The sequence below is a fragment of the Tyto alba genome, unplaced genomic scaffold, assembly GCF_018691265.1.
Source record: "Tyto alba isolate M040663 unplaced genomic scaffold, T.alba_DEE_v4.0 Super-Scaffold_7, whole genome shotgun sequence".
Lineage (NCBI taxonomy): Eukaryota > Metazoa > Chordata > Aves > Strigiformes > Tytonidae > Tyto > Tyto alba.
Genome location: NW_024881328.1, coordinates 12,152,282 through 12,175,053, shown reverse-complemented (window position 1 = coordinate 12,175,053; position 22,772 = coordinate 12,152,282). Strand labels below are relative to the sequence as shown.

General features: G+C 40.4%; 1 protein-coding gene across 11 annotated transcripts in view; it reads left to right on the top strand.

Moving 5' to 3' along the window:
* KALRN (kalirin RhoGEF kinase) overlaps positions 1–22,772 on the top strand; it is a 523,685-nt gene that overhangs the window by 176,944 nt on the left and 323,969 nt on the right. For all 11 annotated transcript variants that reach the window (XM_042784358.1, XM_042784355.1, XM_042784351.1 and 8 more), the window contains exon 3: positions 3,587–3,701. In XM_042784358.1, the coding sequence (XP_042640292.1) occupies positions 3,587–3,701 (115 nt within the window). The remainder of the gene's footprint in view (positions 1–3,586; positions 3,702–22,772) is intronic.

Here is a 22,772-nt window from a genome sequence, read left to right as displayed (position 1 = left end):
TGCTCTTCTAGTGGCTGTTGCTACCCGTGTGGAGGCTCTGTTAGATGAGATGAGGGTCCTAATATAGGCATGTTAGGTGTCTAAATTTCAATGGTGGTAATATCCCATTTAGTCTGCCTACAAAAGCTGAGATTTGTGGTTATAAAGTGCAATGGAAAAGCTACATATTATTAGTATTTAAGAGAATAAACCACAGTTACTGAACTCTGCAAGTCTTACGGTGAATTAAACGTACCGTGGTTTGTTCTGGAAGAAGCCTGATGTTTCGTCATACAAATTGTAAATTATGCAGGCATTCATAAAAATTAGGGATTTCTCATGAATGATTTGGAAACAAGTGAAGTATTTTAGTTTGTATGATGCACTTGTAATAATAATTTCACCCTATTGCTCAAAGCATAGAGCAGTACTTTTACTACAAATGAGAAACGTCTGTTTCTAAACCTCACATTTCTTGAGATTTGCCCCATGTCTCCTTGTTCTTCTGTGCCATAGGACTAGAAGGACTTGGCCCAGGCACTGATTTATCATTCTGTCATCCAGAAACCTCCAACTAGGTCATCATGTAACCTTTCTCCTCCAACAAGAATTAACACATTTTTTCCAGTCTGTCCTGGTAACTTCTAACTCTGCATTAGAGCCTTATTTATCCTGCTCCTCTGAGGACAGTCTAGATGAACTGTTGAGGGACAATTTTTAGCCTGAAGCAAAGACAGGACAGGAATGTCCTGGACCCCATTTCCTTTTCTGTAGCTAAAATCTTTGAGTTACTAAAAGGGTCAAGAATTTTCTGATTTAACTTTTTCAGCCTACCAAAATTTAGATTTTTTTGTTTTATTTTATTTTGTTTTCCCCAGAGCTTACTTTGGTGGAACTGTACGTGGGAAAGGGGTCCCTGGCCAGAAACACAATTTTTGGTTTACCAAGCTGAGGTGAATGGGCAGCATCAGAGCGATCAGGGCTGCTGGGCTGTGGGCAGCTCATGGCCCTTCCCAGGTGTTTCATATCCTGGGAGAGGATAATAACTGTGGGCTTGGATGTCTCCTGGCCTCATCTCTTAATGCTTTTCCACTTTGTAGAGGTATTTCAGTAATTGGAAATGGAAGAGGAGAGGGAGCATGACTGAGTAGCGGGTAGCATGTTCTTCTGGGATGTAATTCAAGTTCAGGTCTCTGCTTCAGTGAATATCTGGAAGCTTTTGAAAGCCTTGGTTACATCTTGATATGACGGGAAATTTTTCAAAACCTTGAAAAGCTTCCTGTGTTGAAAAAATATTTCCCTCCAGCTTTAGTTACTACATTGGTTTGCCATTCTATCGTCTGGCTTGCTTTTCTGCTGGACACATCATGCATGATATAATGGTTTTGGCATTGTTACGGTGTGTGAAATAATCTCAACAAAGGGAGAATGTGCTTAAAATGAGGAAATTTTTTTTATACATATATATGTGTATAGGTCTGAAAATAAAATTTATCTTACTTCCTTGTAAATTGAATCCTTGTTACATTACACCCCCATCCTCATGCTATGCGTCAGAGACATGGATCAGCCAAGGTGATACCGAATTCCCATGGACCTTTTTCACCATCATGGTGTGAAGCCAGAGGCAAACATAGGGCACAGAGATTTGTGTGGAGATTGGGCAGGACAGGTTTTGTATTCCACATGCACCTCAAGCTGCATGAGGGCTCAAACTGTAGGTGGCATCTCTTGTTTGCCTCTGCGTTTGTACCCCTGGATGAATCAGACATGACCTGGCTCCAACGGAGAGTTACATGATGTAGCCCTTCAGGCATATAGCATCCACTGAAAACTATGGGAATTTCAATGCTGAAGAGCACACTGACATCTCTATCTGTATAGATGAAGTTTATGTAACAGACTTTGTCTTGTACAGTCTACAGTGCTGTAGAAAACTCTTTAGACATGACTTAGCAATTAATATATATATGTATATATAGTAACATCATTGCTAATTTTAGCTGCTTCTGTGTGGTTCTGGTCATGTAGAGAGACACTTTATGTTAGAAGGTGAGCTTGTACCTATCATGTCATCAACTGAATGGACTGTTTTAGAGTAAAATGGACAGGGAGTATGTTGTTAGATGGGAGCTGTATCTACAAGTGACTTCTCTGTTCTGTAAGCAGAGCCAGCTGGAAAGCCTTGGGGGTACATGTGTGTATCTTGCCAGTTTGGTTTCTGGTTTGTCTGCCTGCAGGAACTCCTGCCATATGAGGCACCCCTTTGATTCCTGATCTAAATTCTGCCCAGAGCAATTTTTTGTCCTGTGGTGATCCAGGATACTGCTTTTTCCAAGCACACATGTGCTCTCTTGCTGATCCTACTCTTATAACAGAGTCCCTTAGGACTCCTCCTGCTGAATTGGGGTGTTGAGGACCCTACAGGATTCATGGTCCCACAGAGTGTGGACATCCTGTGCTCTTCATGAGAGAGCGCAGCATGGATCGATGCTGGAGATGTGCGTGTCCTTGCGCAGCTTTTCCTTCTTGTTGGACGGGTAAATTAGTTCAGAGAAGCACGTGATTTTTCCTTTCTCAGAAGTGAGATTTCTGTTAAAGGGATTATACTTTCCACTGAAAAGCACAAACTAATCTGCATTTATACAGCTTATTTACAAGGTCCTTGCAGTTTTGTGCTAGCTTTTTTAGCTGTAGTTTTACTGTGACTTTTTTTCCTAGATAACAATGCAAACACATGTCTAACAACACACAATTCCTGAAAAAATCCTGTGATAATATATGAAGAAAGAACTAAACATAGAGTGTGAGGCACTAGATTTCCGTTTCAAGTTTATTAAACTTTATTGACAGCAGAGGATAAAATAAGGTGTTGTAGAATAGATTGTATTCACCACTGTATTTGTGATTGTATAATTCAGGGTAGAGTCATTCCTTTATGGCTAAGCCTTTTGAAAATTGCTGTAAAAGATAAAGTGCCAGAAACTGGCAATTTAAAAGGAGTGGATTTTAAGACAGGAAAGCTACAGGGAAAAAACAAACCAAAAATCATTCCAATTGCCAACAACACTCTCCAATAGAAAGCATAGAAGACATGAACTTCTAACCAAAATTTCAATTTCTAACGAATTGCCAGATAGATTAGAACATTTTACTGCATAAACACTACTGGGATACATTGCTTCTCTCTGGTGGGATCTTGTAAACTATCTAGCAATGAATGATGTAACACACTGCGTAACAGTGAAAAATACTTTCATTTTCTTGGTGCTGACCAGTTTAAAACTATCCCACAGTGGGATTTTATTAGTGTTGCCTACTTGGATTGGCAGTTATAATAGATTTGATGGGATTAGGTGAAAGTCAGAAAAAACTGTTAGTAGCGATTTTCCTTGTGTGTAGGTTTTCTTTTTATATTTTTTTTCTTTCCCCCCTTTGGAACTCCAGCAAATGCAAGCATGTCTTCCTCAATTAGGCAAGCCTGAAAGCTACAAAGAGTGTACGGGCTCTTGAATGTGCTGTAATTTATGTTTATCAATTCAGTGCACATAGTTTTTTTGACATGTGCTTCCTGCCTGATTTTCTAACAATCCTTTATTTTCTGCAGGTGGCCGTGATAAACGAGGTGGTCCTGTCTTGACCTTCCCAGCCCGCAGCAATCACGACAGAATAAGGCAGGAAGACCTTCGGAAACTTGTGACTTATTTGGCCAGTGTGCCAAGGTAAAGCTAGAAAGAAAACACTTCAAAGCTTAGGGTGGATGGGTGGGTGGGGAACTTGTTCTTGGCAGTTGCTGATTTCCAAGTATTAAGATTTAGTACCTTCAGTTCTTGGGACGGAGAAACAAAAGTGTTCCCTTCCTCCTCCTGTGTATGCTGTGATGGCTTTTATCGCACACACAGCAACGCAGGAGCCCCAGAACAGAGTCAGCATGAGCAAACCCGGGCTTCAGGCTTCTGACAGCAACGAGGAGCAACTCTCATTCCCCGTGTTTCTATGCAGCCCTTCTAGAGGAGTGGAAGGGGAGGAGAACGCTTAGAGGTCTGCAGTTAAATATAGAAAGCTGGAGAGAGCCTGCTGTCTGCTATTGCTTTTTAATACCTCGTGGGAGGTTCAGGAGAGCTGGGGTAGGGGACTGTAGTTGCTGGGGAGGAAAGCCTGCGTTGTGTGAGGAGGCAGCTCTTCCCACTCCAGCACTTTCCAGAGCTGTCTCCAGGCTCGGGGAGGAATGTGGGTGGACTAAGGAGGAAGCTTTCAAAGAAAGGCATTTCAAATGGTTCTGTGTGTGAACAAACACCTTTCCCTGCATTAGTTCCCATGTCCCTCCTCCAACATGCAGGTTCCCATCCCTTTTCCAGGGATGCTGGAGGAAAGGTATGTTGCCAGTGCATATTTATCTTTGCAAGATTTGGGAGACAGTTTATAGGGCTCAGTGCCCAGGTGGGTATTTCTGAGCCAATGTTTAATGCCTCCGAGAGTACGAGGCTATGTACACCTTCATCCAGCTTCCTTTTCCTATTTTCAAACTTGCCAAACATCCTTACCCAGTAACTACTGCACCGGTTATTGAGGTGAAGGTTATCTCAGGGCAAGTGAGGGGCTGAGGAGGGATGTTCAGGGTTGTAGTAACACACACCCTGTGCCACCCAGGATCTCCTTTTTTAAACCCAGGGTATGACCTGTTAAACAGTGCTCATATTTTTGTAAAGTGTGTCAAGTTAACACTTGAAGGGCAGAGGAGTTGGCTGCATGTGGAAGTCTTGGAAATGTACAAAGTTCCTTAAGCACACGGTGTGCAGAGAACAAAGTTTGGTATGGAAGAGTGTTGAGGACTGCTTGGAGGCTCATCAGTTGGCTGTGGAGAGTGAGGGACAAACACAGCCACTTGTGCCAGATCTGCTAGTGCTCATTTCCTGGGCTTCACAAGGTGGTGCATTTTTTGCTCTGTTGGTCTTTTGCTCATCAAGGTTTTACTAATAAACTGGTTTGCTTTTCTCCCCACCCCCTCCCCTTTTTCCTGCTAGTCAGCTTTATTTTCAGCCATATTGTGAGAGAGATTACGGTTGTGCAACGGGGCTGGGAGAGCAGTAAGTCACTCCCTGGGAGTGTGCATCCCAGGGCTTGGCAATCCCCCTCCAGCTGCTGCAGTAATGAAACTGCTCCCTTACATTTTATCACTTTTTGCACGGTCGCAAATACGAAGCTATGACATTGCTTGGGGTTGCAAGCAATTGCACAGCAAAGATTACCTTCTAACATGTCAACCTTTCCTATTAATTGCTCTTCCCTCATGGAGATGGCAGTAATAGCAAGATACATCCCTTCTGTTCCCCACTCTCACAATACTAAATTGATTAGCTCGATCTTTGATGCTGCTTTTGGTTGCCTCACTGTGAATCAGTCCAACAATGATTTTTCTCTGGTGATGCAGAAGCTGGGGGACAGAGGTACATGTGGAAGAAACTAATACAAGTCCCAGCTGCTTGTCTCTCTAAAAACACTAAGAAAACCATTCCCCCTCCTGGGCCTCACTGCAAAGCTTTATTCTGCTCTGATGTTTGAAGCCTTTGAAGGACATCTCTCTAGTTATACCAGAGAACATTCTCTCCTCTGTGGTACAACCTCCTACCATGCAAATGTACCCAGCAGCGAGGGACTGGCTACTCATGAAGCACTTTCACCAGCTTCACAAGGATTCTTGCAGATTGGTTCTGTGGAGACATTAATCAAAGTACTTTCTCCTGTTTGGGATTTAACACATTGAGAGGTGTGGAGCAGAAAGAAGCAAGAGTGATCAGAGGTCTAGTAGAAGTGGCTTGTTGAGGGAGGATTAAAAGGGTAAAGGTTGCTCAGCATAGAAATCAAAAGAGTGGGAAGGGTCTTTGAAAGCATGTTGTGATGCTGCAAAAGGAAATGGTTTGTAGGGCTAGGACAAGAAACAAAAGTGTTACACTGAAGCAAGGGAAGTTTAGGCTGGACATGAAGAAAAGATTTCTTATGGATTCCCATTAGCACTAGAATAAGTAATTTAATTTCTTCTTAAATTCCTTTAGAACTCTGCAGGCAAACCTCTGACATGGATGTAAATGATAGGGAGAGGGGATGATGAATCCAGAGGTGACTTCTTTAGGTTTTGTCTGGTGCCACAGCCGTGAACTCACTGCTGTAGGAGGGAAACGTGACCACAAAGATCATGGGTTTGGCATGCATGATTGTGTAACCTGTGTGGTGTGAGAAAACACTGAAAATACATTTTTCCTAAACATTTTGTTCACTTTAACAGGGGCAGCCAGCAGAGCTTTCAAACTTATTTACTTTTTGGAAACAAATATATGGAAGAAACAGTTTGAATTCATATCACTGAGTCCCAGTTCATATTTATTCCAAGATGAGTGCTGTAATGAATAACTGCATCAGCCATCCACCAAAATAAACATTTTCATTACCAGAGACTGAACAGGATGTCAGGAGAAACTGCTCTGATGTTCAGAGTGCTGAAAGGGGGAGAGTTTTCTGTGCTAGTTGAAAAACTAGAAATTCTTCTTTAGGGAAAAAAGAGACTGTAATTCATCATATTGACACCAGTATAATGATTCTTTCTTTATTCCCGGTGCAATGGTTTCTGAGTGAGACAGATTGCTGTCCACGTTGATACTATCTGTCACTTAACCCCTGTTTTGTATCTTAATGAAGGGGGCAAAGGTGGCGCATTTCTGGGAGCTTTGAGCAGGTATAAGATTGGTGATGAAATATGATGATAGATTAGGGTATGTGAAACCAGGGTCTTGCTATCCGTTCTCAAAGTTTCTGATTCAGCTTTCCACAATTCCTTCTTCAAAACCAGAATAATAATGTGGGTTTTCTGAAAGCAGCAATGTGTGTTTGAGTTAGAGCAGAATAGTGAGTGCTTTCATGCAGCTGCCAGTCACGGTCAGGCAGGTGCCGGCAGCCAGTGGGGTTTCCTGAGTAGCTGAGGATTACTGCTTGGGGGTTAAGACTTCAGATCTTGGAAGGCAGATTGTTCATATCCCCAAATGGTAACCTTGCAGTCCGTAGTACCTGGGGTGACTTAGGGGTCCTGGAAGATTCAAAAACCTGATCCTGCAGTCTCGGGTGCTGGGAGGAGGTTGCAAGTGGATATCTGACACTGGACAAATGTCCTGGTTTGGTGTTATACACTGGTTCTTTTAAGCATATCATGAGGTCCTTTTCTCTGAATAGTTCCACTATGATTAGTTACTAAGAAATTAAGATGCTATTCATTAGAAGTAAAGATAACTGTCACAGATGCCAGGTTTCTACCACTCTGCCATTTTCTGCTTGTTTTACATGTGCACTAATGCTTTCTGGATAGGCAAAGCTGTATTTCTTGTGAATCAGGATAGCTCCTATTTACATGCAAATTTAAATGGGATGCAAAGTTTCAAAATTTGGAGGGTGTGACTGAATCTAGTATATTCTGGTGTTTATGATTGGGGGAGCTGAGAGGGAATTTTGTGGACTCACTGAGGATTTTATTTTTTAACACCAGTGCAGTACCATCTATTCTGGTAGCCTGAGTTTTGATTTATATGTGTATAAATGAAACTAGCAGCAGGCCAATCTCCTCCGTGAGCCCTTTGGAATTAAGAATTAAGTTATGCATAGGCTATAGGAGGATAAAAAGGAGACAGAATATTATTAGCCTGAGTTATCTCCTTGCATGGTGAAGCAATAGGATGAAGGAAATGTTCTCTGTCAGCTATAGTGAATCTTCCGGCTGAAAACATCAATCTGTTTTGGAGCCAAGATAAGCACTCTTCTGTGCTCGCTGCAGAGAGGGAAACCCGAGAAGCCTCGGGGGCCTGTATTTTTAAATGCATCTACTTTTTATTTGTCCTCTGCTCAAAAACCTGCTCAAATATTTCCCTCTTCTGGGGGACATCCAGGGATCATAACAGTAGCAAAGTGTTTCCAAGGGACAGCCCTGTGTGTTTGAGCTCCTCAGAGCTGCCCGAGTTCCATGAAAGTTGCTAGGATCAGTAAAACAACTTAAGTGCCTCTAATAATTAGTTCAGTGATTGAGGCTTTGTAAAATTAGAAGAACGATACAGGCGATGGCAAAATGTATCAATACTCACCCACTCTTGGATTTATTTTAAGCTCTTCTCTGAAGACATGTGGTACTGTGTATATTAGTTCTTCTGTCCGGGAGTGGTGTGATACTCATTTTGTTGATTGATAGGAATTAAACCCTAGAGCTCTACTTTCTGTAACATGATCCTAGCACAAAATAAGCTTTTGAGGATCATTTTTTTCTGGAGGCTATTGTAGATCTACAAAATTAACCATGTACTTTAAAAATAACGCCAAGGACTTCATACTAATTTTAGTAGCTAAGTATCTGGTGCCATCTATAAAATAATTATTCCCCCATACACTTGTATCAAAATACCATGGTGAAAAGTTAAGCTAATAAGGCTAATGAAGGTTTAGTATTTCCTTCAGATTTAATTCGATTAAAAAAAAAAAAAAAAAGTAAGTGTTATATAGCTGATATGATAGCCAGTGAGAATTTAAAAGCCTTTTGCCATGTGATAACTAGTTCAAATCCAGCCTCCACTGTATGTGGTTTTGGTACGCGGTGTTGTTATCACCATCTGTTAGGGACTGGGGGACTTCTGTGGAAATAGTTGGTCATTTCACCTTGTCCTGTTAAAAGGCTTCTGGCCATGTCACTGTTTTGCTTCCTGTGTCCCTTTACTGACCACCTCAGGACCAAGTTACACATTCACCTCTTGTTGGAGATCAGCTCTTCCAAAGAGGATCTCTGATTTCCTTCTATCTGCGGTAATGACCTGCTGAGACATTTTATTCCTAGATAAGTGGAGAGTGGCTACAATTGTCAGAATTCTGTAAGTATCTATATCTGCCAGCCCGGCAAGCTCCCCTGTTTACAAGAAGCTGCTAGACAATGTGGACTTCCTACAAGTGCAGAGGGAGCAACAAGAGCTGTCAGAGCCTGGGGAGCAGGACATGTGAGGAAAGATTGAAGGTGTTGGGGATGCTTGGCTTAAAGAGAGGGAAAGTAAAAGTTATGTCATTGCAATCCAGTATGCAACGCTGAGCTAAAGGAAACAATTTGATTTCAGTGTACGTGGCAAGCGGGACAAAAGGAAATGGATTAAAATCATGGATTGAAGAAATTAAGCAGGTTTCTCTAGCATCTCCATCTTGTAGACCCTGTTAGAAGGAGCAGCAGGAATGACCCATGTATTCATATCTTGCAGCAGAGGGATGAAAACAGCCTTTCCAGCTCTCACGACACTCTCATAAATCTGTAGGATCTTTTTAAAATAGGTATATTAATTTCTCATGTTTATGTATTTTTAATTCTTGGAATTTTTTTGAAAATTAGTCCAAATCTAAGGTAAACGGGGTCTTTCCACATCAGTTTCCAAACTGCTTCCTGCTTTCTTTGCCTGTTGCTGTTTTCCTGGGTAGTGTAAGGACCAATCTTGCACAGCTCTGGACCTAAAGCAAATGTCCTCTATTCCCCTGCCCTCCATGGGAGCTGAGACTGCTCTCAGACTATTTCCAGCTTGGTGAGCTGCTGAACCCTGCTCTGCCTTCCAGCTGGGTAACAGTGCAAGTGTTTCTTGGACTGGTTTTGTGATGAGCAACACAAATACCATGATACAGAGCTTTGCAGTTAATGTACTGTGAATTGCAGAGTTCGCGTAGCCTTTTGCTTCTAAAGACTAATAAAAGACAGAGTAACCTGGGATCTGCATATCACTTCTAACAGTGATCATCAATATCTTCTATTTGGTCTAGCAGAAGTATCTCTCATCTCTATTGTGAAATAGAGGCAAATGAGAACAACACAATGTTAATATTGAGACAAACTTATGGAGATTTGATTTTCTTGTTTCAGAACATGAATTTGGGGACTCAAATAAATAAAATAAAGGTTGATGTTATTTCAAGATGCAATTCCTTATTTGAAATAAAATCCTTAAAGGACATAGAAAATACTTTGCAAATCCCTTTGAAGGTGTCTATCTTGTATTCAAAAATATTTGCACCATTTTGGAAGACCTGAAAAATCTGTTGCTGTTTTTTCACACTAACTTCTTCAATATTTCTGTATTCTTAAGTAGTAGCTTGCTCAATTTTATTATATATTCATTTTCTTCCAATAAATAATTGAAATTACTGATTGCCACATGCAGAGAAACTAGGATTTCAACTTGCAATTGTGTTTTTAAGCATTCTATTCAACAGTCAACATCTGCTTAATTTTAGACTATAAATCTGCAATTGAAAACAGTTAATGTGGAGGAATCCCTCATTTATTGTGTCTGAATTATTTCCAAGGCAATTGTTCTTTTTTACGGGGTAGGGGAGGAGGTCCAGTTTTTTCTTACTGCCAACCATGCAGACTCATGCTGAGATTTCAAAGTCATATTGGGTTCTTTCTGGTTCATCTAATGTCTCCAACATAAAGATTCTCCAGAGGGTTACCCATCTGAAGATTTAGGATTGCAGAGGTAGCCCTACAGGCCAAGTTTAACATAAAAAGAAAAAATGCACAGGTCTGGAAGAGAAGTTCCTTCTCCTGGCACTGTGATGCTTCTCCAGCCCAGTGAGAGCTCAGTCGTGCCTTCTTCAGTGGAGTCAGCGGACAGGGCTCAATGAGGGGACACGTCCAATGAAATAAAAGGTCCCTGTTTTACTTTGTACTCTTCCCAGGCACCAAAGCAAGTGTCTCTACCCAGTTAAAGTCCAATGCCTTTTGGTTTTAACGGTCTGGCCTTTTTTCCCCTCCAGCCCTACTCTCCCAGCTGCGGGCTGTTTCTCCTCACCACAGGCAGCACATTCAGGCTGCAAGTTCAGAGCAGCCAGAATAATGGTGGCAAGTAGAGTCCTTCCCCATAGCCCCCATCTTCCAAGGTCCACTGCGCAGAAAATAGCCAACAGGCTGCTGCTGCTGAGCTGTAGCTCCACAGCACCACCACATCTGGCTTCTCTCTTTCTCAGTGAGAGGAGGTACTGGAGGGCTTCTAAAACCCTCTGAACAGAGGCAGAGATGCTTGTGGCATGGCCAAGGGGGGCTGACCTGGAAACAGCAACGCCCTGTAAGTTTGGACCCCATGCAACGGTATCAGCTGAGCCTCCTCAAGGTGACCTGAGGAGTTGGTGGCACGGAAATCTGAGTTTTGCCAAAGCCCTGAGAAAACCCCATCTGTCTTCCTGGGGAAGCTTCAGATGCTTCTCAGCTCCCTGGCATGGGCTGGAGGCTGCTGGTCTCTGGCTCTCCCACACTTGAAGGGTGCCTGCCCTGTGCAGCTGCTCCCTGTGTTACTGCATTACTATTAGCAATGTTGTAGGTAGTGTCTGACTGCATTTCCAACAGTGGGTTCAGATTGGGAAGGACTCTGCTTGGATTTCTCCAAATCTGGAGAAAAGAGCAAAACAAACCCCCCTCACCATGTACATCACCTCTGCTAGGATGCAGGAGCCACCATGACCAAGTGACACACGGCAGCGGCGCCGACGGGCTCTGGGGCCTGATCCCACCCCCTGAGCTGTCTCACGTAGAGCTGCGCTGCTGCGCTCTGCTTTTTGAGCTCCATCCAAGCCCTCAATCTGGGGATTAGATCAGCATTGTTCCTCCTTGCTAAATGACTTTTGCATGTTGATTGTACTGACATTTGCTGCCTGGAAGAAGGAGCTGAAGTGATGAAGAAAAGGCAGAAACTTATAAACTAGGATGTGTCCTGCACCCATTCACTGGTGAGGGAGCTGGTGGGCACTGCAGCTTGCTATAAATTTTATGCAGAGCATCATTTTCTCCATCTTCTTCTTCAGCGGCTCTCTGACAAGTGGTTTGTGAGTCTCTGCAACACACTTTGCCATGCTGCCCTCTCTGGCCTTTTCTGTGCTAGTGCCGATTTAAGGCTGTTGCATACTCCTTGTGGGCTTTTTAACCATCAGATTTGTGGCTCTGCGGTACTCTGAGAGGTCCAGCCAGCAGTGACCTGGAGACTTCTGTGGAGAAGGCAGGTTTTCACTAATGTAAGCAGTAATTCAGAAGAGCTAAAATTAGCAAACAGAGACCTTTTGTGGAAGCGGCGTGCTGGCAGCAGAGCCGGCACCGGCCGCGTGCAGTTCCCTCCTGAAGCTGTCAGCAGCCGTCAGCAGAATATGCAGCGGTTCAGCCAATCCTAACTTTTCGGTGATCTCTCCTACAGTTTTTGCAGAGACTGTGAAATGGTTTTTGTCTCATTCTAGCATGGGTGCTTGTATTCCTCATCAGTAACTCCAGTATGTGTTACATCCTTTTCGCTCTTAGAAATTATTATAATTTGGAAGCGTCTTATGCCACCCTCTTCATGGATGTCATTAGAGGCAGGGAAACAACTTCTGTGCTTTGCAGTCTGCTTTGTAATGGGAATATTATCAAAGTATCTAAATGTCAATGGAAAGCTCTTCTAAACTCCTATGGAGAATAGATGAGACCTTTACTGTGTGCCAATATGGAGTAAATAATGGGAGCCACAGAGGTGAAGATGTCTCAGCCTAGATTGCTTGGTCCTTATCCTCATTGGAGGGATGGAGGTGTTGTGGATGCTGATCCAAAGTCTGGATTCCCCAGTGCACAGCTTAGGTAGGACTGAAGATGTGTTTTCAGGAATGTATTTTTAGCCTTGTCTCCAAATGATAAAAAGCTTACACAATTGTGCTGTCTGTCAGTCACTGTTTAAACCAAATCTGTCAGAGAAGACTCTCAAGAATATGAAAGTCCTACGAATTTAATGAGAATTGACAGCTGCATCAAGGAAAGAGACCTAATTAGCACCCACAAAGAGGGAAATTTTGTCTGAACTCACCCCTTCTTAGAGACTAGAGGTAGAGGGGATATCTCCAGAGCATATAAAAGGCAAATTTGTTACTAAACATTAGAGAATCAATGTGCAAACCACTACCAAAGGTTTGGCAGTTCCTATGCTCATAAAAGTGCATGCTAGTTTATGATATTAGAAAATTGGATCATACTAAAATAGAACAATGACCAATTCATAGTAACATGTGGTATTGAGCAGGCTGATGCTCTTATAGCATGGAAAGTATGGGTTGGCACTGGCAAAATTTGTCTCAGAGGTTGGGATGCTCAATTCCCTGCTGTTTGCAAAGGGAATTGGTATCCAAGTTTGGTAGGCAGTTGTAAATCTCATCAATGGTTTCTTCTCAATTTCCACAAGGTGCTCCTTACCAAGTCAGTCTGTGGTATTTTATGTCTTCCTTGTGGATCCTGGCACGGCTGCAGAATTCCCTGTGGATCCTGTAATGCTGTGTGCAGCAAAATGTAACTGTAACTATGTGTTGTGAGGCTGTTGGGCTAATTTGATTAAGAAAAAAAAAAAAAAAAAAAAAAAAAAAGGAGAGAGAGAGAAATAAATACCTTAACACAAAATAAAATCATAATTTCACGAAATAATTCTAGAATCTCTCCTTTCCCCCCAAGAAAAGGCTGAAAAGTGTTACTCAGACATGCTTTTTGATTTGGCAGATATTGTCTGGTCTGCAACATGTGCCACAGTGTACTTTATTATTAACAAGGGAGTGCTAGTTTCCCTGCCTGTATACACAGGGCTTTGTTTTATGTCTCAGTTTAAAGACCTTAGTCTCTGGAGAATTTTCCAGTGATGTAATATTTTAGAAAGTTTATTTTTTGGTACTTTGTGTTACTGAAAAGCCAAAGCACCAAACCAGCTTTCCCTTGCCCTGCAACTGCGTTCAGGGAAATATCCTGCACCCCTTCCCCATACCCCTGCTACAGTGCAAACAAGAGAAAGGAGGAACCTGCTGTAGGCTCAGTGCAATATTTACGAGGCATGTCTTTGCTGAATGGTCCTTTTGGTTAAAGTCATTGAATAGAAATTGTACTAGAGTATTGGCTTTGTAGAGTAATTGAATCTCTCTCTGAATATTGTAACAGCAGCTGCAGTTAATCTCCAGCAAATTCAGGCTGCTTTCATATGTCTTTCCTGTGCACTACTCAAATGTGTATGGGATGTTCATATGATGTAGCTCTCTTCTATCACCCTGTTTCCCATGGAAATACAAGAAGAATTAACAGTCTCTAATATCTATGTAGTGATATTAGCACCCAGTCTTTTACTAGAAGGATGAGTTAAGTTTGATTGTTAATTTATTTATTTAAGCATCTGTATGTCATATGAAAAAGGCATCCCATCAGTAATAGTGAATGGAGACTTTTGTATTCCATATTTTCAAGTATTCTTTAGATTATATTAGTATAAACTATACCTCTAAAATAGTTTCCTACCATTCCTCTTTATTTGCATGTCAATTTAGTGCTACTGAAAAATTAGCTGCAAGAAAGGTAAGCTTAAGGTACTGATTACTGTTCCTGGCAAAGTACCAGCAACATCCCTGGCTAGGATGATTTAGGTGTCTTCTATCTCAATTTTCTGTGATTTGGCAGTTGACTGCCCTAGAGGCCGAAGCCCTCTGCTAATTCAGCAATGCAAATTTTTCCTTCCATTTTTTTCTATTGTGAGTCAGTCCTAATTGGAGACTAAAATTGTGTTTCCTTTTCAGTAGCCTTAGCAGCTCTGCTTAGACCACCAACTAAGGACTATGTTTATTAGCAGCTCTGCTTGTGTCTTTTGTGATCTTTGTAGACGGTAATCAGATGAAAGTCTCAGGCTTAATTTAGGCCACCCATATAGGTCACATTTGCACTAAGGTAGGTGCCATCCTGGAACATCAGAGAAGACACACAGTCAGCGCTTCCTGAATTTTAGTTCTGGACTCAACATTGAGTTCTCTTCTACCTTTGTCTAACTGTATCACCTGAATTTACCAGTCTATACAGGAGACACCTTACAATGGCTTGGGAAATCAATTTAGCTGATATTTTTACATCTTGAAGATAGAAGACCCTAAGTGATTTTATTATAGTTATGCTGCGTGTGGTGGAAATACTTTAATAGTATGCACTGATTAGACCTCTAATTTCTGGGAAGCAGAGTCTTTAAAGTTGCATTCCCCAATACTGTCTTGGGGACACTGCATAAGAAATTGGCCCTGTACTGTGTCACCTCCTGACCTTAGAAAATGCACTTGATAAAAGTATCTCATTACAAAAGTACCATTTTACCATGCAGTGAGTCTAGGAAGTAGAAGAAGAACTTACAGAAGAACTATTAATTCCAAAACACAATCTAAATAAAAAGCAGGTACCTGATAGACTAATGGGTGATCTTGCACATAGGAAGAATGGCTGTAAATGTTGCCTTGTTAAACTGTTAGTCTGAGAATTAATCAAACAGGCAGTATTTTCTTTTTCTTTAAGACCTCTTTTTCCTCCATTCTCAAGACAGAACTGAACTCTTACAACATTGATTAATCACATCCAATTTTGTGGTTATGTCCCCTTACTTCTCCATTCTTCTGTTTCTACAACATTTGTAATTTAGTTCAGAAACTGCATCTGGAGAAGCAAACATCTCTGGGATCACAGATTAGTTTAGATTTTGCTTACCACTGGAGATTTGTGGGTAGGAGCTGCGATTCCATTCCAAAATCTAATTAAAAAGCAGGTACATAGAAAAGTAGCAGACAGTCTTACCCATAGGAAGAATGTCTGGAAGCTCTGCTTTGTTAATGAACTGTTAGACTAGGAATCAAATACATAAGCAATATGTGTGGGGTTTTTAGGCTTGCTTTCTTCTCCATTCACAAGGCAGAGCTCAAATGTTGTATCATTCCACACTTACCAGGCTTACTGGAAATCTCAGTTTCTCCTTAATTTCCAGAACAGCCACCACAGTGATTTGCAGTGTCAGATGGTATGTGGTAGGTGACAGGAAAATAGGATCAGCTAAAAAGGTTTCCTGGGATTTTCATTTAGGAATGAATTCCGTAGGACACTTCATCTTTGTAGTTTTATGGACTGTTACATTTCATCTGTGGTATATTAGCATCGGCAGCACTTTTCTGATGACTTGTTGGGCACTACTAATTATATGAAAAAGGCATGCATTTTTGTTAGGTAAAATCTACTCAAGTACTTTTGAGAAAGAGGCCACCTGAGGATCCACCTGCTCTAATTTGACACTAGGTTTAGAAATACTTGCCTTACTGAATAAGATGCTAATTGTCCTCATGTTAAAATATATATTATATATTTTGTACATTCCCAGTGGCACTTGGAAAATTAAAGCAGACATGTTTGAAAAAGGTACAGAAAGTGGAGCAATATAAATCAAGTAAATGTATCGTATACATTACCAGTGCAAAGTTGTCTTGATCTTCATTTTTGGGCATTTAAAACTGGTGTCAAGTCAGTATTTCTAGAAGCTGAAGTCCATCTTGCCAATATTGTGCTCACTTTGCCCACTTAGAGGTAATTGACTTATAATTGCTTTTACAAATCAAAACACATTTTTGCTTTTTTTGTGGGAGGACACAAATGCACAAAAGAACTTTAACAGTGTTCATGCTGCCTTGAAAAGATGCCAAAAGTCAGATGTGTAATTAGGGATTCTGTTAAAAGTCTAATTCCTGCACCTGTGAACATTTTTTGGCACATAGCTCTTTAAGTCCTTGCTTTTCTTCTCTTATTTCTCATTTTCTTGGCCAAGAATTAAGTTCTTTTTCAGAGGAAATTGTCAAAGATCTTCTGTGGTGTATTTTGTTCTTTGTCTAAGTCCAATACAAAAAGGCAGTTCCCTCTGCTTTTGTTGTTGAGTGAAATACTCTAAAGCATAATATTAGACCCTGATTTATTTAACGCCTGATTACTCATGGCAAAGGTCTTGAAGTTCCTTCAGGATGAAGAATGATACAACAGGTTATGACAGCAGTCTTATAACGTAGGTGTCTTCTTCCAATGCAGAAAGTAATCTACACGGCACTTTATGTTTTGCATGACATAGATTCAAATATTGGTCAAGTTCTAAGAAAGCTAACGATTAACTATTTTAGTTAGATGGGGCAGAGAGAAGAGCAAAGTTGTTATTTCCAGATTATGTAACGTAATGTTTGGTGGATTTTAAAGTGGTTGGAAACAAATTAATAGATCAGGTAATTTTATGAGTGGGTCTGGTTTGATTTATCAAACCATTAGTAATTCCTACCTTTGATAGGTGCCTTCTGTGAAAATCACAGGATTCATCTGTTAGTTCTTCCAGTCTACAGCCAACTTCAACACAATCTGAACATACTGGTAATATATATCCACTTTGCAAACACAATCAAGCAAGAAATGTATCTCAAAATAGCAGAGTAGAGAGGATCTCTCTAGGCAGCCATTCATCAAGCCTAGGACTTTTCCACAAGTCTCTTACATCTTGTGACACAAGATATTTATTCATTGTGTAAATTGCCAGGGGCATAAGAAAGAAATCATCAAGGTGGAGACATGCATTCACCATATCTGCTCTTAGTCACAAATGAAATGAGGATATCAATATTTTTTTAGGCTTACACATTAATTTACTAAAATAAAATTGGAAATTGATGCAAGAGGTCAACCAAAGCAGTAAAAGGCCTGCCTGGCCTGCAGGCTTCTAATTCCCGTGTCCTTTTCCTAATTCTTGTTTAAGTGCTGTGATGCTCCTCCAGAAAGGCAGTTAAGTGTGTACGTAAGTTCATCCATATCCAGCAAGTGTAAACATGTGCTTCATGTGCCATCTTAATTGCCTCATCAAGCTCCCTATATTGTGAGACACAACCATACAAACAGGAACCAGATGGAAGATATTTTTATCGGACAGACCATAGGATTAAAGAAGCATGGTCATTGAACATTGCTGTCCTTTCAAAAAACAGTATCAGGGTATGACTGCATCCATGCAGCATCTCCACAATGTGATAATTCAGGCAGCAACCACTGTCATAAACTCTAGCTAATTCTTACATCTTTATTTTCAGATATCAACAACCTGTGTGAGCTTGCTTGACAGACATAAACACTTGTTATTAATGATTTGGGGAGAGCTTATATCAAAGAAGATTGAAACAGTTATTCAAGTTTAGAATCAGTAATTACAGAAAATGCAGGAAGAGACAGTTCTTTTTAGAGTTGTTAGTTTTGTGCGTGATTTTAGCATTCAAGTACTATGAATTGGTATAGCGTCACTCTCATAAGAGACCAGTGCAGTATTCTTATTATTTTCAGGTGGTAGGAAAAAGTCTGAGTCTATCTGAGCTATGTTTTCTGTGCTGTTTGTAAAGCATGTCATAGCAACAGAGATTTTAATCTGTTTTCCTTAGTTTTATATCATAAAGCACTTGCAATTATTTATTGGGCTAGTGCTCCTGTGGGTTCTACATGAAATCCAAAATAATTGTGGTTTCGCAATCTTTTCCACTATAGGCTTCTAGTACTAGTTGTCTGAGTGATCAATGCTTTTTCTCCACACATTAAAAAAGAAGCAAAATCCTTGATTAAAATAGAAGGCATATATATTTGGCCAGGAACTTACCTGGTCCTAATTGACAGACTGAATTGTACAGCATGGCCATCAAAACAGGCAAGGGCTTGCGTAAATAATTCAGGGCATTGAAAAACATTTTATCTGCAGGTTTGGTGGCAAAATTAACAGCAATGATATAGTTAAAATTTCTGGTATTGAGGCACTCAGAATTGGTTTTTAGTTAACACTGCAATAAGATGGAGGGTGCAAGTTCACTGTTCTCCTAGTCTCATTGTTTCTTTCTACGGGCTTCAGACTCAGCAAGACAAATGTGTGTTAGTTTATATTGTCAAGGCTATCTCTGCAAGCAGATGGGCTGGAAATCTAATTAAAAAAACCAAAAGCCTTGATTCTGGCAAAAAATAGCAAAATCTGTGGGACGACCCTAAATCCTCTGAATTAAATGGGTGTTCTATGTCAATGCAGTTCTATTGTCCCACTTTATAAATAAAATATGAAGGGCTCTACTTTCACATAGACCCATAAATGTGCTCATTTATGAGTTTAATAAAGCATGTGTATTCAGTACAATTAGATAAGCATATGTATAGAGCAATAAATGCTCCCTATATAAAATCAGCACACGTGTAACAGAGAATATAGCCCAGCATGGATAAATAAGCACATGCTTAGATTATTAAGTGATGTCTCTTAAGCTTTTGTGAATTAACCATGAAGAGGGCGTGACTATTTGCAATTTGTAGTTTTCCTGCAATTATGTATCCTATCTATGTCTGAAAATGGGATAAATATAATACATTAACTGGAAGAATGGATTAACCTCAATAAGGAAAAGTACAGTAACACCCACTTTACACGTGAAAAAAAAACAGAGGTAGAGTTAAACTATAACACAGAAACACAAGAAGGCAGAGAGCAACCACACTAGGTTTGCCCAAATCTCAGTCTCATCCCCTGGACTGCAGTGCTTCGGCCAGATGTAAAAAATTAATAAATTGTGAAGCTATAATTGAAAGGAAAATAATTCCATTTATTTGTGTTATCTCAGTGTCAGGGAGTTACACTTAGTAGGATTTTCTTATACTGGGTGATATGTTCAGTGCGACGCTAGAGGTTTGTAGAGTGACTGTAAAATGACTTCTGGATTTTTGCGCCTGTTGTTGTCCAGTGGGGTGACTATGGTGGTTCAACTTGCTATAGAAGCCTCCTGCATTAAGCTCATTACTACAGAAGATGTTACATTGCATTAGTTTAACTCACAGGTAGGAAACCCCTTAGTCTGGTGGAGTAGATGTGGCCTGTGACATATTTTTGATGTGTCTCTTCCAGATCAAATAAGCCACTCAACATTAGGCCAAATATCCTTAAGTGCAGTGCTCCGTGAATCTGCTCTGTGATTTTTATTACCATGTGCTAGCTGATATCTACAATAAATTGTAAGAGTTTTCTGACTAGCAGATTCCTATCATTCCTGTCCTGGCATACATTAATTTGTCAATATAATTTTCAGGTCTGACAGCAGGACAGACACCACCTGGGGTATGCAGTTCCTGGGGTGAACAGGGTGACGCATGTTCACATGTGGCACTTGTAGATGGACTTGCCTGTGAAGTTTTATTGTGCTTTTGGTAGAGAAGCAATATGGCTAATAGGGGAAAGGGAGCAGGGAGTTGAAACCAGACAATGACTTTCCAGAGCACTGATCTGAACCTGCTTTAGTTGATGAAAGAGTTGCTCTGAGTTTTTCCAATTAGTGGTGATTGATGAGAAGAGGTACTGATGGAGAACTGAAATTGTAAGTGGTTGTGATGGAAATTCAGGATCATAAGGTAAGCAACCTTAAAACTGTGTTGGCATGACACCAATATGTGAGTTCCCATCAGGATGGTGAAATGCCTCAGCCTAATGGACTGTAAAACAGGAGACCACAAACAGGCATCTAAAGAGCTCAATCTCCTACAAAGGTGAAAGCATCTGAGGGTGGAGTGCTCAAGTGCTCAAAACCTCAAGTTCTCTTGAGAAGACAGGCAGAGTGTTAGCTCAGGGACTCACCTGCGGTCTGCATGGTTATTGCCAGGTTTTGACTTTATTCAACTGTTGGATTCATCTTTGCTCTCCAGAAGGTTTGTGGATCCAGCTTTCTCACTCTGGGTATCTTTTGGGTCTAATACCGAGTTACCAATTTGTTTCTGTTCAGTCAGCATCAGGGATTTTGATCTGTCACACATTTATGTCTCCATACAATTAATAAGGGATGCCTCACATCAAGTAGTTTCATTGAGTAGTCCCTCTTGATAGACAGAGTGAGAGAGCCTGACCTTGCTAGGGGACAGATTCAGAAAAAATTGGACATGAGAGAGATGTTTGGAAGCTGGATTGTGAATAGCACATCAGTATTATCACTGTGTCTTGAGTACTCAGTAACAAGGACTTTTTCTCCTCTCAATTCCATCATGGTAGTTATTTGAAAGAATGAGTAAAGTCTGCTTTGTAAATGAATACACAAAAAATTGATTTTACAAGTATATCTTACAACATAGATTGATTCTGTAGCTTCAAAGCAAGCCCTTCTGGATGTAATACCACAGGCAGTCTTCACCCAGCCTGGCACGGCAGGAAGTATCTATCTGATAAGTGAACTATTTTGGGTAAATCATTGTGCCTAGAAAGACCCACTTGGTTTGTATATGGGTGGAGCTCAAAAAAAAATGAGTATCACTGATTTATTGGTCATTGTCAGTTTTCATTGTCCAACCTGAGGAAAATGGAGGTATCAGCTTTTAAATTGTACACTTCTAAAGAGAACTGAAATTCTCACATAGTGTCTTAGCAAAACTGACCCATTGCAGGGACTGCACAGTGTTTCTGGGATGTAGCACTCAGCCTTTCCTCCAAACACATGTACTTGAATCCAGTGAGTGCCCTTAAGTAAAACGACCATGTGGACTCCTGCCAAACTCTTGTAAGCCTCAAAGAATGGTTATATCACTTCTGGTTAGGAGATAAAAAGTGCAAAGCGAATCTCATGCTGAACTCTGCCCTGCAAATGGGCAGAAACTAAGTTACTTATTTGTGGAAGAATTTGCTGTTTTGAAGTGCAGATTTTTAAATGAAGAAAAACCCCAAAACTGTAGAAATTTGTCACCAAAAATACCTTTAAAATATGTTGATCAAAATATTTTGTTTTGCTATAATTCAAAGTCTCTGTTTTTTTATTTTTTGGGTTTGTTTTGGTTTTGGTTTTGGTTTTTTTTATGTTTTCTGATCAAAAAAAGGAACAAAATGAAAAAATGACATTTCATCTGAAAAGGCTTAAACAGAATATTTTGCTGTTATATAAGCTTTTTTTCATTTTTTAATTCAGTACACACTTTTATAATAACCTACACTCATCATGAAACATCTTATTTTGAATTAATGTGTAATTACTCATTTCTCCTTAGTTCCTTACTTTAATTACAGCTTTTCTGTGTGTGGATGTACATTGTTCTCCTGTACTGCCAGGAGCAGCATATGAGAACTGATGAATGCTTACTGCAAGAAATGTCAATATTACTTAGAAAAAGTGATTTTAGCATCTTTGAAGAGTACTTTTTCTTATCCTCATCTGTGAGCCCAACTGAGTCCTGGATCAAGTGTGCTAATCCCAGAGTGGTTATACCTGCTTACATCAGGACTGAATTCAGCATGGTGTTTGCCTCTGGACATATACTGGGTTTCACCAGGTGCTGCTGTCTACTGTCTAAACCTACATTAATCATTCTTTGCATGAGCTGAACATGTTTGCAGGCTTATTTATGCTACAAAAGGTCTTTCTGCTCTGGGCAACTCTGCCTCCCACAACGCATTTCAACAAAATGTATGTATTTGCAATCTGAAGACTTTCCATTCTGGAATGACTGTGTTTTACTATGATAACTGGAATTCCTAAAGCTGCTCACCGTGCTTCATTCACTCGTTAAGTCACTGATGCCTTGAACTGATAAATCAGGATCCAGGGCCTAAGAGCCCCAGTCAGTCATTGCCCAGATGAAGTATCCTTTTCCTTATGTGAAAATCTGGCAGTGTTCACTGCAGACTAAACTTTATAGTGACTGCATGTGAAATGGACTTCATGGTCTCCTTGCTTGAACTACAGAAAATGCTTAAAGTGCTGGCAAAAACCTATATTTATTTTTTAAATCTTATTAGTTTGGCTGTGCTAAGCACAACTGTATATATTTATTTCTCACCTGGAATCCAGTGGATTTGAATCTCTAAACATATTCTCAATAGCCTCTGCTCATCCAAACCTTTTGAAGAATGGTGTTTATATTTCATCAAAACTCTAATATTTAT